Here is a 22472-nt window from a genome sequence, read left to right on the forward strand (position 1 = left end):
TTGAACAGGGAATTTCTGCCCTCGAGTCATCCCTTTCCTCCCTAGCCGAGGTAGTTTTACAGAACAGGAGAGGCCTGGATCTCCTCTTTCTGCAACAGAGTGGCCTTTGTACTGGGCTCAAAGAGGAATGTTGCTTCTTTACAGACCACACCAGGGTAGTCAGGGACAGTATGGTAGGTTAGAAAAGGACTAGAAAAAGAGAAAAAGAAAAAGAGAACAAGAGCTTGGGTGGTTCCAGAATTGGTTTTCCAACTCCCCTTGGCTAACGACCCTTTTTCCCTCCCTCCTAGGACCTGTTGTAGGCCTGCTCCTGGTCCTTGCCTTTGGGCCATGGGCACTTTCCTGGCTCACTCAGTTCATCGGAAGCCAAATAACAGACCTGCCAGCCAGGCAGATTCAGGTTCATTACCACTGCTTTGATATGCAGGACTCCAGGGTTGAAATTTCCCCTGAGGAGAGATGCCCCACACAGACCCCTTCACTGGGGGGAGGCTGCACCTGTGTGTGGGAAAAAGGCTCACTCAAGGCATGACTGGAGTGCAGCTGGGACTACACAGGCTGGGGACCATGGTACCCCAAAATCCCGAGAGCCTGGATTATATGACCTGTTGCATAGCGGTTGTGCAGTAGCAGTCTTGCGCTTACCCATTTCTGCTCCCTCAAAAAACTGCATGGTCCATTGATTACCGTACTATGGGGACGCCTGTGGTGCTTGAGTCTGGAAAGACATTCCCTCTCGGACCTTTTTTCACAACCTTTAGAGGGATAGGGCCTCTGTAATCCTCCATGCAAAGCCTCTTTCAGAGCCCTCCTTTTAGACCATTCGAACCTGGTTTATGTTGGCCCTTAGATTTATTACTAAGAAGGGGGAGATGTCAGGGACAAGGACAGAATCTCTAATTAGTAGAAAAATACAGACCCCTGATAAGATAGGGAACTAGATCATCTTACAGTCAGGTTGCCTAGCAACAGGACATTGAGTCAGAGCCCTTGACCCTTTCACCCTGTGGACATCCTACACAAACATCCTGTTAGCTTGCCCCACCCTATGCAAATGACAGCTTCTTGCTCCCCCCCACCCTGCAGGAGAAAAATAAAGTTGCACCTTGATCAGAATCTTGACTTGGTATATTTCCTTTGTGTCTCCTGTCCCTACATTCCGTCCTTAGGGTGGTCCAGTACCCGTTAAAGCCCTGCTGGCCAGGGCAGATAAGAAATTTGTCTTTAACCACTATATTTGAGTTTTGGTTGGTTGGTCGGTTGGTTGGTTGGTTGGTTGGTTTTTTGAGACAGGGTCTCTCTACATAGCCCTGGCTGTCCTGAAACTCACTATGTAGATCAGGCTGGTTTTGAACTCACAGAGATCCACCTACCTCTGCCTCTCAAGTGCTGGGAAAAAAGGTATGTTCCACCATGCCTGGCTGTTTTTATAATTATGTTCTGAAGTAAAATTATGAATAAAATTATTTGGACATTACAATGTTGGATAGTCAAGCATTAATCTACAATGGAAAAATTAAGCATTACAAAAAAGGCATAAATATGGTTCAAAAATTCAACCAAACCTGATAGGATAGGATAGGACAGACATTTTCTTCCATGGTATAAACACTGATAAGGTACTCATGATCCAGTCACCTACACTCCTATGAACCCTGTAATGAAACTCACTGAGTCACACACACACATACACACACACACACACACACACACACACACACACACACACACACCATGAAACTAGAAACAGGGCTAGTTGGGAAGAGTAAAAAGATTATCAAGAATAGGAAGGGCATAAGCAACGGTAAATATGATAAAAACTTGTGATGTATAAAAATATCATGCTGGTTTTATATATATAATTAATATATGCTTATAAAAATATTTTTTACAAAGGGACTCAATCAAAGAGATGAACTACTTATGAAATGTTAGGCAAGCATTTCAAATACTAGGCAATATTACTTATACTTATTTTAACTATACACGTAATTCAACTAATAATATAAATATTCAAACTAACAGTAAAGTTTATAGAAATTTATAAAAATAATTTAGACAAATATCTGTCAATTCAGGAATATTAATCTATTAAAAATACTTTTTAAGTGAAATTGAAAAAAATTTATTTTTCTTTTAATTGTCTATACTTGCAGATAGTCCAGCTAAAAAACATGAAGCATATACTTATAGTTAGCTAACTACATGATCATAAATTCACAAAATTATAAGTTGTTTTGTCTGTGTAAGTTCTTGAATATTAGCAATACTATATGATAATATAGAAAATTTTTTCAAAAGTATTTCATAAATCAAATACCACTAAGCAATAAAGTCTACAAAATCTAGACACAAGCCAGGTGTGATGGTGCATACTTGTAATCCCAGCATTTGGGAGGCAGAGGCAGGAAATCTGCTGCAAGTTCAAGACTAGCCAGTCTACACAGAGAATGCTAGGCCAGTTGGAGTTAGCAAGACTCTCAAGAAACAAACATATAAATAAACAAATCCAAGCAGTGGTGCATTCCTGTAATCCTTAGCGTTCATGGGGCTGGGGCAAAAGGATCAAGAATTCAAAACCAGTTTGAACTATGAAGTATAATCCTGCCTCAAAAACTGTTTCTTCAACTGAAATGTAAGACATTTCCCTAAGGAGTATTCAGGCCTCTGAATCCTAAAGTAAGGAGAATACAAATATCTCAGGTTTCTAGACATCAATAAACTGTATAAATTTGTCTTCTTAAAATTTAAATATTCTATATTCTGTTATGATTTTCTCTAATTTTTATGTTTATTTTTATTTTATATGCATGAGTATTTTGTCTCACAGTTATGAGCATCATATGGGGAAACTAAATCTAGGTCCTCTGCAAGAACAGTTAAGTGCTTTTAACTGCTTGTTAACAGTTTAATAAATTTAACAAAAATCCAATTATGGTGATATTTTATTTGTATTAAAATGTTATTTGTATGTTAATAAATAAAGTTGCCCAGGGGTCAGAGCTATTAGCAAGCCATAGGAAAGACTGGCGGTGGTGGAGTATACTTGTAATCCCAGCACTTGATAGGCAGAGCTAGGTAGATCTCTGTGTGTTCAGGGATACAGCCAGCATTGGAGACACACACCTTTAATCTCAATACCAACCATAGGGGCTGGAGAGATGGCTCAGAGGTTAAGAGCACTGGCTATTCTTCCAAAGGTCATGAGTTCAATTCCCAGCAACCACATGGTGGCTCACAACCATCCATAAAGAGATCTGGTGCCTTCTTCTGACCTGCAGGTGTATATGCAGACAGAACACTGTATACATAATAAATAAATAAATCTTTAAAAAAAAAATACCAACCATAGAAGACCTGGAGGTCTATACATACAGGCAGTGACGAGGCGAGTATGTGGTTGGGTTTACAACCAATGAGAAGGCAGAACCGAAAGTCTTTATAAAGACTTTAACACAGGAAGTAGCTCTCTTTCGGAGAGGTAGGACCACCGCAGGAGGAAGGGTAAGGTTTTAGCTCTTAGCTCTGACCTCTTGGCTTTCTTCTTTGCATTGGTTCTGTGTTTCTTATTTAATAAGATGGTTGGTTACATCTACACCCAATTTTGTTTTTCTAATTGGTTATCAATGCTATCAAAGTACACTACTGTCTAACTCTTACCTAGTTCACTTGATTTCTTCTGGAGCTCCATGATAAGTAGTTTCAGTTGATCTTCATTTTTTTCCAATCTTATGAGATATATTATTTTAAAGTTCAAATTATTATTTATTCAGGATTCATCTAATAACTAAAACTGGTATACTGTAGCAGCTGATGTATCTGACATATAGATTTATTCAGTTATTAGACATTATTGAGCATTAATCTGAATAAAACAGCTTCAAATGAAAATTATAATAAATACATAATTGTTATAATAAGTCTATCTACCTAAAACTTTAAGGCTTATAATTTGTATATTAACTGTAGGGCAGTGGTGGTGCACGCCTTTAATCCCAGTACTTGGGAGGGGCAGGTGGATCTCTGTGAGTTCAAAGCCAGCACGGTCTACACAGCGAGTTCTAGGAGAGGTTCCAAAGCTACACAGAGAAACCCTGTCTCAAAAAACAAAAGCAAAATTTAAAAAAGACATCTTAACTATTGACGATAATCAAATTTATACATTAGTGGATTTGTAATTATATTAAATTAAATGCATATTTATTATAATGAATTTTTCCTTTAAAAAATACAAATAAAAGAATGTGTATCATTTTATTGACTTTTCTGATCTTCTGTTTCCTTAAACCATAAAACTAAGGTAACTGCTGGACCAGTGAGATGACTCAACAGATAAGTGAGCTTGCTACCAAGCCTAACAACCCAAATTCAATGCCTAGAAGAGAACCTACTCCTACAAATTGTCCTCTGATCTCCACACACAGGCACACACACACAGGCACACAGGCACACACACACACACACACACACACACACACACACACACACACACATATACACACACAAAAAAAATGCTTAAATGTAGTAAATTAGGGGTCAGAAAGATAGCTCAGTATTTTAAGAGCACTGGCTGCTCTTCCAGAGAACCAGAGTTTGATTCCCAGTACCCTCATTTGGGCTCACAACTGTCTGTAACTCCAGTTCAGGGGGATCCAACACCCCCTTCTGGTCCCTGTAAGCTCTGCATGCATGTTATCACAGACATATATGTGGGCAAAACACCCATACACATAAAATTTTTAAAAAAAAATTAATGTAGTAAATAAAAAAATTTACTAAGGTAATTGGAACAGATGATTATATAGTAATTCTCAATTTTACTATTTGAAAATTGCCTCAACAGGTTAATCAGAAATATATAATAGAAGAGTTAGAAAACCTGTATTTTCTCTTTACTATGTGCGGTAGTAAAGAAAAATTAAGTAGAACCAGGATATAAACTAGGAGAGAAATTCATCCCTCTTCTTTACTGTGCCAAATTTAATTAAGCATTGTGCTAACAGGGCAAAAATAATTACCTAGGCTCAACATACTTTTATATAAAAACTGTGTAAATTGAAAAAAAAGAACTAGTTGTTAATATTCTAATTTTAAATAAAATACTATTTAGTGCTAAAAGCAAATGAATAATTTATCTCATATGGAGTAATATTTGTTCTATCTCAACATAGTTACTAAGTTTATACATTGTAAGTAAGGTTATAGATCTCATTAAAAACAAATTCTTCAACTAATCCACATGTAGTGGTTCTCAACTTGTGGGTCACAACCCCTTTGACAAGCCTCTAGCTCCAAAAATAATAATATTACACCTCATAACATTAGCAAAATTATAGTTATGAAGTAGCAATGAAAATAATTTTTTTTTTTTTGGTTTTTTGAGACAGGGTTTCTCTGTGTAGCTTTGCGCCTTTCCTGGAACTCACTTGGTAGCCCAGGCTGGCCTCGAACTCACAGAGATCCGCCTGGCTCTGCCTCCCGAGTGCTGGGATTAAAGGTGTGTGCCACCACCACTCAGCGAAAATTATTTTATAGTTAATGGGTCACCACAACATGAGGAACTGTATTAAAGGGTCACATCATTAGGAAGGTTGAGAACCACTGACCCACAGTATTAATAAATATGTCCTATCACTTCACCAACACTTAAGGACTTATTTATATAGCTTGACCCCACTGCAAAGCATACATGAGAACTATTCTAGAAATTCCTGACTTTAAATAGTACTGAATATTAAAAGTAATTCATTTTTACATCTTTATTTGTTTAAAATAAGAAATGTTTCACCTTTGCTGTTCTGTTCTCAAAAATTCCTCCAAGGTACATGTAGTAGATTTAAGTTCGGTAACCACAAATGAGTGGTCAGTTTTAGCCTTGTTAAATTCTTCCATTTGAGCTTCTTTTTCTTTGGTGAGCTGAGAAATCGTTTTTGTTGCTATCTGCAAATCTTCTTCTAAAGCCTTCTGAGTGTTCTAAGTGAAATAAATCACAAAACAGGAAGAATAACGCAAAGGTCTAAAATGTTGACAAGTCTTAAGTCATCTGCTTCTATAAATTTGTTTGTCCTCTTGCCCTCCATACTTCCTCCCTTTCATTGTCCCTCCTTGGCATACTGGAATAACCCACCTACTATCAAATTTCAAGCCACCATTATCTATAGTTCTGACCCCTCCACAAAGTTTTCCCAGACAGGTCAGCCCACATAGTTCTCTCCATTCTTAAACTGTTGTGACAATTTATTAGCCTGAGTCATACTATTGGTATTTAGGTATTTTTATCCAATGCCTTTTATTAGAAGCATTTATAGAGCAGGACTGTGTCTTTTCTATTTGAATCTAAGTCATTATACATTTTAGTCATTTCCAATAAAAATCTGTTAAGTGATTGTGTGATACATACTATACACTAGTTAGTTTTTAAATCATACCATACTTCTTTGCAATGATATTTTAATATCTTCAAGTTCTGATGTTAAATGATCCTTCTTTTCATTTAATTCTTTTAAGTTTTCATCTTGTAATTCTAAAAGATAAAATTATAGTTAGGCATTGTTTGATAGAAAATGGCTTTCAAGAAAACTAATTGATAAAGCAATTACTCCTTTTCCTCCACTAGAAAATAGTCCAAAATAAAAACAATGCAAATATACACTCTAAATTTGATAAGATTATTTTTCTCAAAAATTCAAAAGTGAACATTTTAACTTTTTTCAGTATCTACATTTATAATTACAATAAAATAAAAAAGACATAACCCAGCTTTAACAGGAATATTAAAAGATTATTCTTTTTTTTTTTTTTTTTTTTACATTTCTGTCAAGGAGTCAAGTGGCTTATATATGTCATGTCCTATTTCATTTGTTATTACAAATATGTTTTGGAGCCAGGTATAGTGAATGCAAGTCTCTAATACCAGGTACTTGGGAGACTGAGACAGAAGGATTAGAAGTTGAAGGCAAACCTGAGCAATTTGGCAAGCTCCTATCTAAAAAAAAATTTTAAATTAAAAAAAAAAAACTGAGTAACTCAGTTAGCCCATGCTCTTCTCAAAAACGAAAGTTTTGAAAATAAAAAGCATTTTGTCCATTGTGGAGGATGCTAAGGTTCTGTGAGGTCATAAATATCACAATAGGTAGTACACGAAAATCCGAGCCTCAGGTGGTCTTCAAAGATATAGTTTGAGGTCTTCAAGGTTTTGAAGAAAAAGTTTTTTTTCTTATGATAATACAAGATACAGTCAATTCCCTCAATTCCCTATGAGAGTTTCATCAAAGATGGATATTTAAAACTAAAATGTTAACTATCTATTTTTTAAGGGTTATTTTTCAGTTTTATTTTGTGTTCTGGATTTGGTTTTGGTGGTGGTGCTGGTGGTACTGGTGATAGTGGTGGATTTGTTTTTGTTTTTGAGACAAGGTCTCACCGTGTGTCCCCTAGTTACCTGAAATTCATTTTATATTTCAGGGTAGCCTAGAAATTATACAGCCCAGCCTAGCCTTGACCTTGCCATTCTCTTGCCTGAGTCTCATGAAGGATTACAGGCATGTACGACACCATGCCTGAATGAAATATTTTAGAATAGCAAAACAGTAATACATAAATATCCAAAAGTTAACATTAAATTATGATTGTACATAAATGGACTAGTATATAATATAGTCACTAAAATGATAATAGAAATCTTACTGACAGTCATAAAACATGAGGACAAAATGACAGGTTAAAGTAGTACTTATGTCAGGTGGCAGTGGCGCACGCCTTTAATCCCAGCACTTGGGAGGCAGAGCCAGGTGGATCTCAGTGAGTTCGAGGACAGCCTGGTATACAGAGCGAGATCCAAGAAAGGCACCAGAACTACATAGAGAAACCTTGTCTTAGAAAAAAAATAGTATTTATGTAAACCATGAACATAAAAGGAAAGGATATACAAAAACTACTTTTTCATTTATATTCCAGTGGTAAAATTACTCATGATTTTATTTTCACAATTTCCTATCTTCACTTCTAATTTCTAACCATAAATATTAAATATTTATTAGTGGGCTATGTTATGTAAAAAGCTTTTGATTCCACTTAATAACTAATGTTTATTAAATTCTGTCTCAGTTACTAGTTTATATGCCTTATACATGTATTCATTTTTAAACCTCATATAAACACTAAGAAAAAAGTTCATCATCTTTTCTGAATTCAAATTATACTATCGCCGGGCGGTGGTGGCGCACGCCTTTAATCCCAGCACTCGGGAGGCAGAGCCAGGCGGATCTCTGTGAGTTCGAGGCCAGACTGGGCTACCAAGTGAGTTCCAGGAAAAGGCGCAAAGCTACACAGAAAAACCCTGTCTCGAAAAAAAAAAAATTATACTATCACTTCTTTTTAAAGTTCTTACTACATTTATTTATTCATTTATTTATGTGTGTCTGTCTGTCTGTCTGTGTGGAGGCATGCATGTGTCATAGCATACATGTGCAAAAACTTGCAGGACTGGGTTTCCTCCTTCCACCATGTGGATCCTGGGGGCTGAACTCAGGTCAAGCTTGGCAGCATATGCCTTTAGCTGCTGAGCCATTTCACCATCTATTACTGTCTTTTCTTAATAGCTACCAGAATATTTAACTATTTTGACTCTACTATTTCCACCCACTTAGGAATTTAGAATATTGATTATTGGCAGCTTTAAAGACTTGCTGTTATGATTAAACAAGATAATACAATTTAAAATGTTCAACCACAAAGTACAATATATAATCAATAAATGCTATTAAGAAGATGATGATGATGATGATGATGATGATAATGGTGATGTGTGCTAGAAAATGGGCCTAAATATATATGTATTTGTAATACAACTGTCTAGGGAGACCAATAAACAACGACAAATACCAATGAGTACTTATAAGTTACAGAAGTATAAAGAAGAGACACTTAAACCAAATAGAATCAATAATGGTTAGAGTTAGCAGCGGGGCTTGGGCTGGAGAGATGGCTCATAGGTTAAGAGTATTGACTGCTCTTCCAGAGGTCCTGAGTTCAATTCCCAGCAACCACATGGTGGCTCACAACCATCTATAATGAGATTTGATGCCCTCTTCTGGTGTGCAGACAGAACAGTGTATACAAAACAAATTTTAAAAAAAACAGTTAGCAGCTGGGAGATGGCTCAGTAGTAAAGAACACTTGTTGCTCTTGCAGAGAACCAGATTCAATTCCCAGCATCTATGTAGTGACAATGTTGGTTTCAATTTGACTACATCTGTAATTAACTAAGCTGGGAACACTAGTGATTTTTTTTTTCTTGACTAGATTATCTGAATTGGGAAGATCCTAAATTCAGATCATTTGAGATGCAAAGAACCATCTTAAATCTGGATCATCTGAGGTTGGAAACTGGTGGTCAGAATAAAAATGGGCCCCATCGGCATAAATATTTGATGCTTAGTCCCCAGGGAATGGCACTATTAGAAAGGATTAGACGGATTAAGAATTGTGTCCTTATTAGAGGAAGTATGTCACTGGGGATGGGCTTTAAATTTTCAAAAGCCCATGCCACACCCAGAATTTCTCTGCCTGCAGATCAGGGTATAGTTCTCACTACTGTTCTAGCACAAACCTTCATGCCATCATGCTCCCTGCCATGATAATAATGGACTATACTCTAAAACTGTATGCAAATTCCCAATTAAACGCTCTCTTTAAAAATAAAAACAACAGAAAGGCGCAAAGCTACACAGAGAAACCCTGTTTCGAAAAAAAAACAAAAAAAAAAAAAAAAACCAAAAACAACAACAAAAAGTTGCCTTGGTCATGGTGTCTCTTCACATCAATAGAATAGTGACTAAGACAGAAACCACCCTAAATTTGAGCCACACCTTCTGGTGGCAGCCACATAAAAGGACATGGAAGAAGAAAGCTTTTGTTTTTTGCCTGCTTGCTCTCATTCCCACTGTCAAGTTCATTTATTATGCTGCTGAGGTATCACTTTCTTAGAATTAGAAACTACTTCTTCAGGATTCTAATGTAAACCAAAGACCAGCTAAGACATCCAGCTAATTGTCTAAGAACTTTACAGGGAAACAAGTGAAGTGTACAAGTGTCTTCTCCTACAGTTAATATTAGAACATCTGTCATCAAATTTTTTTTTTTTTGGTTACTAGAGTCAGCTTCAATCCAAGTGAAGAAAACTCAACTGGAGAATTCATGTAAGAGAAAACAAACAAAAACAGTGAGGAAAGGGGGAAAAAACTGGAGATTACATTCATTCCAACAAATATGCGAAACGCAACAAAGGAACACAAAAATCAGACAGCTATCAGCTGAAATATCCTCACAAGAACATGACTTCTCTATACTAGAAAACAAAAATAATGGAATATGGCTAAAATATCACAAAAATATCCCAGTTCTACTTTTAAAAAAGATCAATGACCATATAGATTACTTAAATAAGCAGATAAATGAAATAAGTAGTCAATCAATTCAGGATCTAGACAAGAAACTTATATAGTGGATAAAAATGTCAATAACTTGGAAGAAAAAAATTAAAAACAGGAAGGAAAAGTCAATGAAGTTGAGAAGTAGAAAAAGAACCAAACAGAAATTCTAGAAATGGATGAATCAATCAAATAAAAAAACATAATAGAAAGGACCATCAATAGATGAGAACAAGCAGAAGGAATTTTAGGGATGGAGAATGAAGAAGAGATGACAATATGCACAGATACATATAAAGAAAAAACTTAAGTGAATGTAACCAAAACATCTAAGAACTCTGAGATAATGTTCAACAGACCAAAATAAAATTCCTGGAGTACAAGAGAGAATTGAGACAACTTATCCAATGAAATTCTCAAAAAAAAATTTAATTTAAAAATTTAAGATGAAGAAACAGAACATTTCAAGACAAGCATAAGTAAGGCAATTAATTCATGACAACCAAACCAGCACTGTAGAAAAATCCTTAAAGAAAAACTATGCACAGCAAAAGAAGAAAGATACTCTTACCCATAAAGAGACAGGAATAAACATTTTATGAAAGAAACAAAAGAAGAGAAGCAAGCCAGGAAGGAATCAGTCATGTTCTAACATAGAAAACCACCAAACCCCTAATACTAACAGGGGAAGAAAAGAATAATCAATAATCCATCAAACCAGAACAACAACAATCAAAAAATCACAGTAGAAATAGCAAATCCCTTTCAACAATAACTTTAAATGCAAATGACCTCAAGTTGCTAGTTAAAAGATGCAGAGTAACTGAATAAAGTAAAACAAATTGAGTCATGCAACTGTTATTCCCAAGAAACACATATACCTAGCAAAAACACATACATATCTAATAAAAGACACCCAAAAGCTAGAAATCTATCGACCGCAAATAACATTACATGCTATTATAATTCTCATATCTGATAAAATAGACTTCAAAACAAAACTAATTAGAAGAGATTATCACTATATATTAATAAAGGGAATAATTCATCAAGAAAATGTAAGAGCTGGGTATAGTGGCACGGGCCTTTAATCCCAGCACTGAGGGTGCAGAGACAGGTAGATGTCTATGAGTTCAAGGATAGTCTGGTCTACATACTAAGTTCCAGGTATGGCCAACAAGGCCACAGAGTGAGAATTATCTAAAAAAAACTAAAATAATAAAATATAACTATTATTAAATATCTATGAATCAAGTATTGTGTGTCCTAAGTTCTTAACACAAACTTTAAAAGGCCTAAAAATGTTCACATATTCTCTAATGCAATAATAATGGGAGTCTTTAATAATTCACTCTCATATTTAAACAGGTCTCCTTCCCAGGGTCAGCAAAATGGTTCAATGGGTAAATAGGCTCATCACCAAGCCTGAAGACCTTAGTTCAATCCTGGAGACCCATATAGTAGAAAGGATTTAAAGATATCAACAGAATTTATTCCATCAAACATAATAAAGAATATACATTCTTTCAGTAGTGCATGAAATCTTGTCAGACCACAGATAAATAAATTGAGAAATCAACATAGCAAGAAAAACTTCAAAAACTACACAAACACTTAGAGCCTAAACTAGACACCTTTAAATGAACAATGAGTAGTTTAACAAATCAATGAGGAATTTTTTTAATTCCTAGAAGTAAATGAGAACAATCGCACAACCTACCAAAAGCTCTAGGATAAACCCAGGGCAATCTTTTAAGGAAAATTTACAGCTATATGTACTCAAATAAAAACAGCAAACTTAAATAGCCAATCACTTACATAGTCCTAGAAAAGGAAGAGGAAGCCAAAATTAAATGGAAAAGATGGCAAGAAATAATAAAGATTAGGGCAAAAAGTAATGAAATAGAGACTTAAAGAATGATACACAAAATCAAAGTACTGAAAAGATTAGCAAGATCAAAAACCCCTAGCTACACTAACCAAAAGGAAAAAGACTCAAATTAACAAAATTAGAGATGTAAAAAAAGAGCTGTTACAATAAACTCAAGTGAAATCCAAAACGTCATTAGACAATACTTTGAAAATTTATATACCAAAAATCCGAAAAAGCTGTAAGAAATGGATGAATTTTTTTTTTTTTTTTGAGACAGGGTTTCAGTGTGTAGTACTGGCTGGCCTGGTACTCACTGTGCAGAAGGGGTTGACCTTGAACTCTCAGAGATCAACTTGCCTCTGCCTCCCAAATTGCTGGGATTCAAAGGCATGCTCCACCACACCCAGCTCAGAATATATAAACAATTTAAAAGACCCATAAAAAGAAATGATACTTAAGCAATAACTAAAAGCCTCCCCATAAACAAAAGTCCAGAACAAGGTAGATTCATTGCTGAATTCTTCCGAAGTTTTATGAAAAACCTAATGCCAATCTTCTCAAACTATTCTACAAAATAGAGAAGGAAGACTTGTTCCATTCTATAAAGCCAGTATTGTTCTAACATCAAAACTGGAAACAAACATTTTATAAGAAAAAGAGAGAGAAATGGAAGGAGGGAGGGAAGGCGGTAAAACTACATACCAATTTATCCGATGAACACAGTGTAAAACTTCTCTACAAAATGCTTGCAAATCAAACTCAAGAACACATTAAGAAAGTTATACATCATAACCAAGCCTGGTATTATACAAGTTGATGCAAAGTTGGCTCAACATATGCAAATCAATAAATGTAATATACAATATAAGACTTAAAAGAGAATACCTAGTCATCTCAATATATGCAAAAAAAGTATGATAGAATTCAACATTTCATGAAAAATTAAGAATAGATGGAATATACCTCAACATAATAAAGACTATATATGATAAACCTATAAGCAGCATTATACTAAAAATAAGAGTATTTCCTCTAAAATCTGGAATGAGACAACTCTCTCAACTCTTAATATAGTACTTGAAGCATAGTTAAAACAGTAACATAACAGAAAGATACAAAAGAAATACAAATAGGAAAAAAGTCAAATCATCCATAGTTGCAGGCAACATAATTCTATACTTAAAATACTCTTATTTACTGCAACCAGAAAACTCTTAGGTCTGAGAAACACTTTTAACAAGCTGCAGAAGACAAAAATCAACATTAAAAACTCAGTAGTTTTCATTACACCAATAACAAACTTGGTGAAAGAAATATCAAGAAGAATATCCTATTCATAAAAGCTTCAAAAAAGTAAATCCCTGGGAATAAACCTAATAAAGAAAATAAAATACCTCTAAAGTGAAATCTTTAAGACACTGAAAACAGAAATTGAGTTAAAAAACTAGATTATTGAAAATTCCATGCTCCTCAATTGAAAGAATATTGTGAAAATAGCTATATAACCAAAAGTAAATTACAGCCTGAATAAAGCTCACATCAAAATTCCAATAACATTCTTCAAAGAACTAGAAAAACATAACCCTAAAATCCATGTGGAAAAAGAAAATATTGTTAAGTCTACCCAAAGCAAAAACAACAATGCCTCAAATTACACTGCTGAGCCACAGTGAAAAAGACAGTACAATACTGGTCCAAAAACAGAATGTAGAACAATGGAACAAAATATAGAACACAGCAATAAACATTCAACTATATCTACTTAATATTTTTATAAAAGTATTTAAAAATATACATTGGGGGAAAGACAGCCTGTATTATATACATCTGAAGAACTCTAAATCCTACCACACAGATACTTGCACATCAGTGTTCATTGCTGCTCCAGTCACAATAGCAAGGAAATGAAATCAGCCTAGATGTTCACTGAAAAATTTGCAGGAAAGTGGATGCATCTGGAAACTGAGTTAACTCAGACTCAGAAAGACAAACATTTCATGAACATGCTTATATGGACACTAGCTTTTAATTCTTATATATGTATATATACGAGGTTGGGTTTGAGTGTGGGTCAAAAAAACTAGGAAGGGTCCACAGGAAGAGGGGATAAAGGTTTTTAAAAAGAGAGGAAAACAAAATATATGGGACATGTAAGTGGAAAGTGAGTAAGTAGGTAGAAAGATACAAGTTAGGGGAGTAAAGATGGTGGGGGAGGATTAACCCAAAGTATGTATGAAAATGCCATTATAAACCCTATTACTTTGTATATTAATTAAAAACAAAAAATTAAAGACAATTTGTAACAATAGAAAATGTTGCTGAGTGGCCGTGGTGCACACCTTTAATCCCAGCACTTGGGAGGTAGAGGCAGGTGGATCTCTTTGAGTTCAAGGTCAGCCTGGACTACAGAGTGAGTTTAAGGACAGCAAAGGCTGTTACACAGAGAAATCCTGTCTCAAACCTCCTCCAAAAAGAGTTGATGTCTAACTGTGAAGGAAAAACAGATTTCTAGAAAAAGGATATGATGACTAATGACTATAGCATTATAATCATTATAGATAAAACTTTATTCCCAGATTGTTTAAAAATAGATACTATGATCTTCCAAATGGTCATAATCATAAGTCTGCCTTCAGGCATGCATCAAAACTAAATGTACACTATTCTAAGCCAAAACTTAATTTGAACTACTCATAAATTCTCCCAGAATTTCATAAGATGCAAATAAATTTCCTTATAAAAATATACTTCTACATAAGCTAGATGTGGTAGCACATACTTGTAATCTCCAAAAGCAAAGACAAGACTGCTATAAGGTCAAGACCAGTGTGTTCTATATAGTAAGTTCCAAGACAGCCATGGATACATGGCAAGACTCTATCACAAAACAAAAATATAGATAGATAGATAGATAGATAGATAGATAGATAGATAGATAGATAGAGATAGATAGGCAGGCACGCATGCATGCACGCACGCACAAACACAGATTTAGATGCTTTTTAAAGGCCTATCTATTTTTAAAGATTTTAAAACTTCTACAAATGAGGGGCCAAAGAGATGGCTCAGCAGTTAAAAACATTGTTATTCATCCAGAGGACCTGAGTTCAATCCCCAGCACTCCCATGGTGGTTCACAACCATCCATAACTCCAGTTCAAGGTGATCCAATGCCCTCTAACCTCCATGAGTACCAGATACACACATGGTACACAGATGTACATATAAACAAAACACTCATACACATAAAATACATAAATCTTTTTTTAAATTCTTTTAAATTTAAAAATATTTTTCTTTTTTTAAATTTAAAAATTCTAAAATGAAATTTCATGATCTAATAAGAAGAAGAAGAAAAGTCAGGCATGTTATATGCCTATAATCCCAGCCTTTGCAAGCTTCAACAGGAAGATACAGAATTTAAGGCCGGCCTATAATATTGTCTATTCAACTCACTGATAAAGTAATAAGAATTTACCAAGGCAAGTATGGCAGAAGGTAGGACTTTTAGATGACCAAAGTTGTTTTTTTTTTTTGTTTTGGGTTGGGTTTTGTTTTTCTTTTTTTTTTTTTGGTTTTTTGGGTTTTTTTGTTTTGTTTTGTTTTTTTTGCTAGACATTCTTTTTATTAAGGAAAGGAAACCAGACCATGCAAATAAAGCACAAGACAGTAGTATATGCCTGTAAAACACCTCAGTTCACACAGAACTAAGGAAGGAGGATCACAAGTTCAAGGTCCAGCATGAGTTAACACAGCACAGCTATAGTCAAACTGGGCTACACAGAAAGATCCTATGTAAAGTAAACATAATGGAGTAACTTACTATCTAAAAAGATTACTACTCAGAATTTTTAAGAAGCAAATAATAAAGGGTACTAATTTATAACTTCTAGAAACTATAAAATTGTATCAGTATCTTAAAATATCATTCTATAACATCTAAAATCAAAGATAAAGAAAATCTAAAATGCTGTAAGAAGAGGAAAAGATTCCTTACTTTCAAAGGTTCAACAGTTAGGTTGACAACCAATTTCTTTTTTTCTTTCAAAGATTTATTTTCATTTTTATGCGTATAAGTGTTTTGTCTACATGTATGTCTGTGAACCACATGCATGTGGTGCCTACCAAGGCCAAAAGAGAGCATCAGATCCCTTGGAACTGGACTTACAGATGGTTGTAGGACATCACTTATGTGCTAGAAATTGAATCCATGTCCTCTATAAAAGCAAAAAAAGTGTTTTTAACCACTGAGTCAACTCTCCAGCCCTGAAAACTGATTTAAAAAATTAAATGCCTGTTACTTTTCAATTGCCAAGAAAGAACACCATGACCAAGGAAACTTAAAAAGCATTTAACTTGGGGCTCACCATGCAGAGAACTGAAGACCATTACCAACATGATGAGGAGCATGGCATCAGGCAGGCACATCTCTGAATCAACAACTAGGAGTACTTTACTGAGTCATCTTCTCAGCTCCTTGTGGTGGCTTGAATGAGAATGACCACCATAGGTCCTATGTTTGAATACTTGGTTCCCAATACTTGATCCACAAGCACAAGGCACAGAGATAGAGAGAGCAAACTGGGAATGCCTCAGGTTTTTTGGTTTTTGGTTTTTTTTTTTTTTTTTTTTTTTTGGTTTTTCGAGACAGGGTTTCTCTGTGTAGCTTTGCACCTTTCCTGGGACTCACTTGGTAGCCCAGGCTGGCCTCGAACTCACAGAGATCCGCCTGGCCCTGCCTCCCGAGTGCTGGGATTAAAGGCGTGCACCACCACCGCCCGGCGCCTTAGGCTTTTGAAACCTCAAAGCCTGCCCCCAGTGACACACCTCCTCCAACAAGGCCACACCCTCAATCCCTCCCAAACAGTTCCACCAACTGAGAACCAAGTATTCAAACATATGACCTATGGGGGTCATTCTCACTCAAACCACCACAGGGAGCTGGGAAGATGACTCAGTCAGTAAAGTACTGTGCAAACATAAAGACCTGTATAGCACGAATCTTAAAAAGTCTTATTAAGCTGGGCGGTGGTGGCACACGCCTTTAATCCCAGCACTTGGGAGGCAGAGCCAGGTGGATCTCTGTGAGTTCGAGGCCAGCCTGGGCTACCAAGTGAGTTCCAGGAAAAGTGCAAAGCTACACAGAGAAACCCTGTCTCAAAAAACCAAAAAGAAAAAAAAAAAGTCTTATTAATAAAATCAAACCTGAAGCCAGGTATCGGGGTGAACGCTGGAAGATCAGAGAAGCAGAACAAGCCACAGCTTCCTCACCTCGCCAATTCCTCAGCTGATCCTGTTTCCTCAGACTGGAAGCCTCTGAGTCCTCACCCAAATGTATCACAGCTGAACTGCTGCTCAAAAACCAAAAGGCTTAACCAGGCTCTACTTCCTGGTTTTCACACCTTTTATACCTTTCTGCTTCCTGTCATCACTTCCTGGGATTAAAGACGTGTGTCACCATGCCTGGCTGTTTCCAGTGTGGCTTTGAACTCACAGAGATCCAGATAGATCTCTGCCTCTGGAATGCTAGGATTAAAGGTGTGTGTGCCACCATTTTCTGACCTCTATATCTAGTAGCTGTTCTGTTCTCTGACTCCAGATAAGTTTATTAGGGTGCACAATATATTGGGGAATACAATATCACCACAGACCTGAGTTTGATTCCCCTAAAACACACATAAAAAAGCTGGGAGAGATGGCACATTCCTGTAACCTTAGTGTTGGGGAGGCAGAAGTAGGAGAATCCCTAGGGTTTGCTAGCCATTCTATGCAGAGAAATGAGCAAGCCTCAGATTAAGTTAAAGATTCTGTCTCAAAATCTGTCTTAATCAAAGATTCTACTCTTTCCAATGAATTGCAATAAAGACCTTTATTAAGAGTAAAGAAAGATATAGAAGAGTTTAACCAACAAATTTAAAATGGGAGGCATATTTGTGGGAAGAAGAAACAGCCAAAAGTACGGGTAAAATAGAATACAAAATGTATTAGCTGGGGATCCCCAAGTAATTCAATTATGTCCTCCTTCAACTGCTCCAAACCAAGTTGAAGATCACAGCACTAGAAAATACCATTAAAAAATTGTTAAAAAAAAATTAAAACAAAAGGAATATATAAGGCACACTGTTACATTTTTATATTTTATATAAATTCTTACTTGTTTTTTCCTCTAATCGATTAACTTTATCTTTGGATTCCTCTAGAAGGAATGTTAAATCTTTCATTTTATTTTCTTTCTCAGTACTTTGGATCAATAGTAGTGATACCTAAAATAAATTTTTAAAAAACAATATTGATGTAAAAAGTTAAAATTATCACCTTAGCATTTATTATCACCTATGATTATTTCGTATACTCGTTTTATATGCAAAAATTTTTATATAGCTGTACATGTCATTTAATACATGGTTATAAAAATAAGTATTTATTGAATAAATGAGTAAACTTGTATAATATACTCAATATTAAACTACTCATTTCAAACTTTTAGAGACAGCTACATAATGAAATATGATTCATTCACTCAATAAATATTATTGAACACCAGAAACTGTAAGTATTGAGTATATAGAAATGAGAGAACTCACCTTTAAGAAACTCAGCACACAAACAACTACACCTGGACATTATTGGTAATAGAACAAAAATGTTTTCAAAATCAGGAAAGAAGAACCTCTCTTATTAGTATTGGTATTAGGGGTTTTTGTTTTGTTTTTATTTTTGAGACAGAGATATCACTACATAGCCTTAAGTGTACTGGAACTCTATAGCCTCTAACTCATAGAGATCCACTTGCCTCTGCCTCCCACATGCTGGGACTAAAGGCATGTGCCACCAAACCTAGCTAAAAAAAGGAGCATCTAAATCAGTCTCATGGAAAGTAATAAAACTTTCAAAGGATTAAAAGGAGTTTTGATATAAATTAATCAGGCAAGCCAGGCATGGTAATACATGCCTTTAATCCCAGCATTTGGGAAGCAGAAGCAGGAGGATCTCTGTAAGTTCAAGGCTAGCCCAGTCTACACAGCAAGCTCCAGAACAGCAAGCACTACATAGAAAGACCGAGAGAGAGAGGGGGAGGGAGGGAGGGAGGGGGAGAGAGAGAGAGAGAGAGAGAGAGAGAGAGAGAGAGAGAGAGAGAGAGAACAATCGACAAATATGGAGAAATGGTTGTTCTAGGCTGGTTTAGGAAGGCTAACTATTGAGAAATCTTTATTTAGATAACCAAAAGTATTCTGATGGCTACAGGTAATGTAAAGAAACAGCAGAAATTAAAAACTCAAATTAGAAAAAAAAAAAAAGCCAACCTCCTATTTTATCTCTAAATCACCTTAAAATTAGCCAGGGAAATAACAAAGATAAATTTTATCTCTACAAAACCACAAGACAACTATAATCCAAAGCATAATATATAAAGAAGAAAATCAGTTGGAAGGAATGGAAAACGGCTCAACTTAGAAAAGTAGGGTAAAACCTAAGAGTTTACAAAGGGAGAAACTAGATAATGAGAAGCAAGATAACGAATCCAAAGAGTCCTGAAATTTTTTAAGAATTAAGGGACACAGACACTTCATCAGATGGACTTAAAACCAAAGACTAAGTACAAAGAAAAAAAATCACCTGTTCACTCTGGACAGTACCACCTACCAGCCAATGCCATCAAAGAACCCTGCTCCACCTTTGCATACAAACTTTAAAAGATAGGTTTGGGATAGAGCTAAATAGCAGACCACTTACCTAGCATACCCAAGACCCTGGGTTCAAGTTCCAGCACCTCAAAACAAAACAGATCATCTCTAAAATGGATATTGTAAGTGAGGAAAGGGGTATACAAGATAGAATGGAAAAGTCAGCATAAAAATAGAGACACTCATCTGACCTTTCCTACCCTGTCAAACTCTGCTCCATAATGTCATCTGTCACATTTCTATCCCCAGGAAGGAATTTAGACTGTCTGGAAAATTCTTACAATGGTATTTACAAATCCATAAGAAAAAACACTAGCAGGCCAATGACTTAGCAAGATAGTCCAACAATCTATAGTCTCAAACATGGCACCAAGAATTCCAAAATGATCCTTTTTAGCATTTTATTCTACTTTTACGTTTTGTGAAATAAGCACAATTTTGATTTTTAAGAAGACTTCCTTCTTCTGAAAATCTGGCTTAAAAATAAAGTTAAAATACAAAAAGATTGTTTAAAGATTTTCACACAACATAAGCATAACTGAAGTATCTTTTAATCACAATATAAAACTCTAAGCATCCTTTCTGTACTTCTAATTTTTTATTATTATTAAATATATACCCTCCTTAACTGTGATTACAAGATACCTTCTGGAAAGCCAGAGAAGATGGAAGGAAATAAGAGGGGATCTCTTCTCCCTTTTGAGACAAGGTCTTTCTATAAAGCCCTGGCTGTCCTGGAATTCACTGTGTAGACCAGGCTGGCCTTGAATTCACAGTGATCTATCTGCCTTTGCTTCCTAAGTACAAGGATTAAAGGAGTGCACCACTATGCCCAGCCAGGATCCCTCATTATATATCACTTCCTATTTGGGAAGCACAAGGCATGAAAAAGAGATAGCAATACAAACCTAAAACTGACATTCACGCAAACATCAGAGAATACAGACTTACCATTTCAAGTCTTCCACTATGTGATATTAATAGAAAGAAACAACAGAATGTCTTAGTTTCCTTTCATTGGTGTTATAAAGAGTAAATTTCAAAACAAACTGCAAAATGTGCAGGTACCAATGATCATCTTTATATTACTTAATAGGGTTTTTGTTTGAACAAAATTTTTCACATTTTTGCAGCAATATAAACTGATATAAACATTTTAGACTCACTGATTCAAAACCACTCAAGGCTGACCTTCCAATAAATGCATAATTGAATCATAAAAATTAATTTAAGCAAAAGGCTAAATATTTGAATACATAATACTAAAATTACATCATATAAATTAGCTCGTATGTCAGCAAACACAGTATTTTTGATTTTTTAGGTATTTTATGAAGTAACAAATATAAAAAATGCAGTATTAATCTCAGAATAGTTAGAATTTAAATATACTTATTATAAAGTTTAAGTGATAAATATGCTAATTAATCTAATATTATCACTACTTAATGCTCAATGTGGACATAAACCAAAACATCACACTGTACCTCATAATTATGTGTAATAATTATGTGTAATAAATTTTTTAAAAGAATATAAATTGTTGGTTATTTTTTAAAACCTGATTATCCTTGTCGTTTACTTCCTTCTTATATTCTTCTTCAAGGTGTTGGATTTTTTCATTATCTTCCTTTACTTTAAAAATAGAATAAATAAACCTTGTCTTAATACAACTGCATAACTTTTCCAAAAGTTTAAACAAAGTTTAAAGATTTCTTTTCCTTGTTTATCTCAAAATTATACTAAATCTCAAAAGTTTCTAGTACACTAAAAACTGGTATTTTCTTTCTGCCAATTCTGTTTAGTAAAATAGTGACTGTATACAGTATCAAAGTTATAGCTTAAAATCCTATAGCTCTTACAACAGCACTTACATAAAAACTATTCTTTATAGAATACTTACATAAAATAACAAATCTTAGACATGTATATACTAATTTACCCATAAATATATAAATAGGTAAGGTAAAACTATGCCTCTAAAAAACTAAATATAAGCCATTAATAAATTTATTTCATAGAAAAGGTGGTTTCAAAACCAAAAGCAATTTTAATTCCCTGCCACAATCAACAAGATTTTGAGGGACTTACAAAATATGAAATATATGAAATATAAAATAGCTGAGAGCGTCAAATTAAAGGGGTACAAAAGTTAACAAAATCTAATAAAACGTAAGTAGCAGAAAAGCAACATGAAAAGTTAAAAAGGACTCCTACACTTAAAATGCATTTCCAGTCTGGCATTCTCAGCTTGCACACGAAGGTCCTCAAAAGCTAGTATCATTTTCTAGAATACAAAATTTAACTTTTAAAATGAGATCTTTTTAAAAACTTTTTTAAAACTTTGAAAATATTAATAAATTTGACCACATAATCACTGGACATAAATTCATACAACTTTGAAAACTGCAAACACTGTAACATAATAATTTACTAAAAAGATATAAGTTGTGTCTATAATGAAGCCACTGTGATATCTTAGCTG

General features: G+C 34.9%; 1 protein-coding gene across 1 annotated transcript in view; it reads right to left on the reverse strand.

The window, feature by feature from the left end:
- Nucleotides 1-22472, reverse strand: part of Sycp1 (synaptonemal complex protein 1) — a 98998-nt gene that overhangs the window by 57275 nt on the left and 19251 nt on the right. Inside the window, exons 10-15 of the mRNA XM_059265977.1 lie at nt 22205-22274; nt 21549-21622; nt 18457-18565; nt 6429-6523; nt 5789-5973; nt 3661-3728 (exon numbers count right to left, since the gene is read on the reverse strand). Coding sequence (XP_059121960.1) covers nt 3661-3728; nt 5789-5973; nt 6429-6523; nt 18457-18565; nt 21549-21622; nt 22205-22274 — 601 coding nt within the window. The remainder of the gene's footprint in view (nt 1-3660; nt 3729-5788; nt 5974-6428; nt 6524-18456; nt 18566-21548; nt 21623-22204; nt 22275-22472) is intronic.

Source organism: Peromyscus eremicus, chromosome 6 (genome assembly GCF_949786415.1).
Source record: "Peromyscus eremicus chromosome 6, PerEre_H2_v1, whole genome shotgun sequence".
Lineage (NCBI taxonomy): Eukaryota > Metazoa > Chordata > Mammalia > Rodentia > Cricetidae > Peromyscus > Peromyscus eremicus.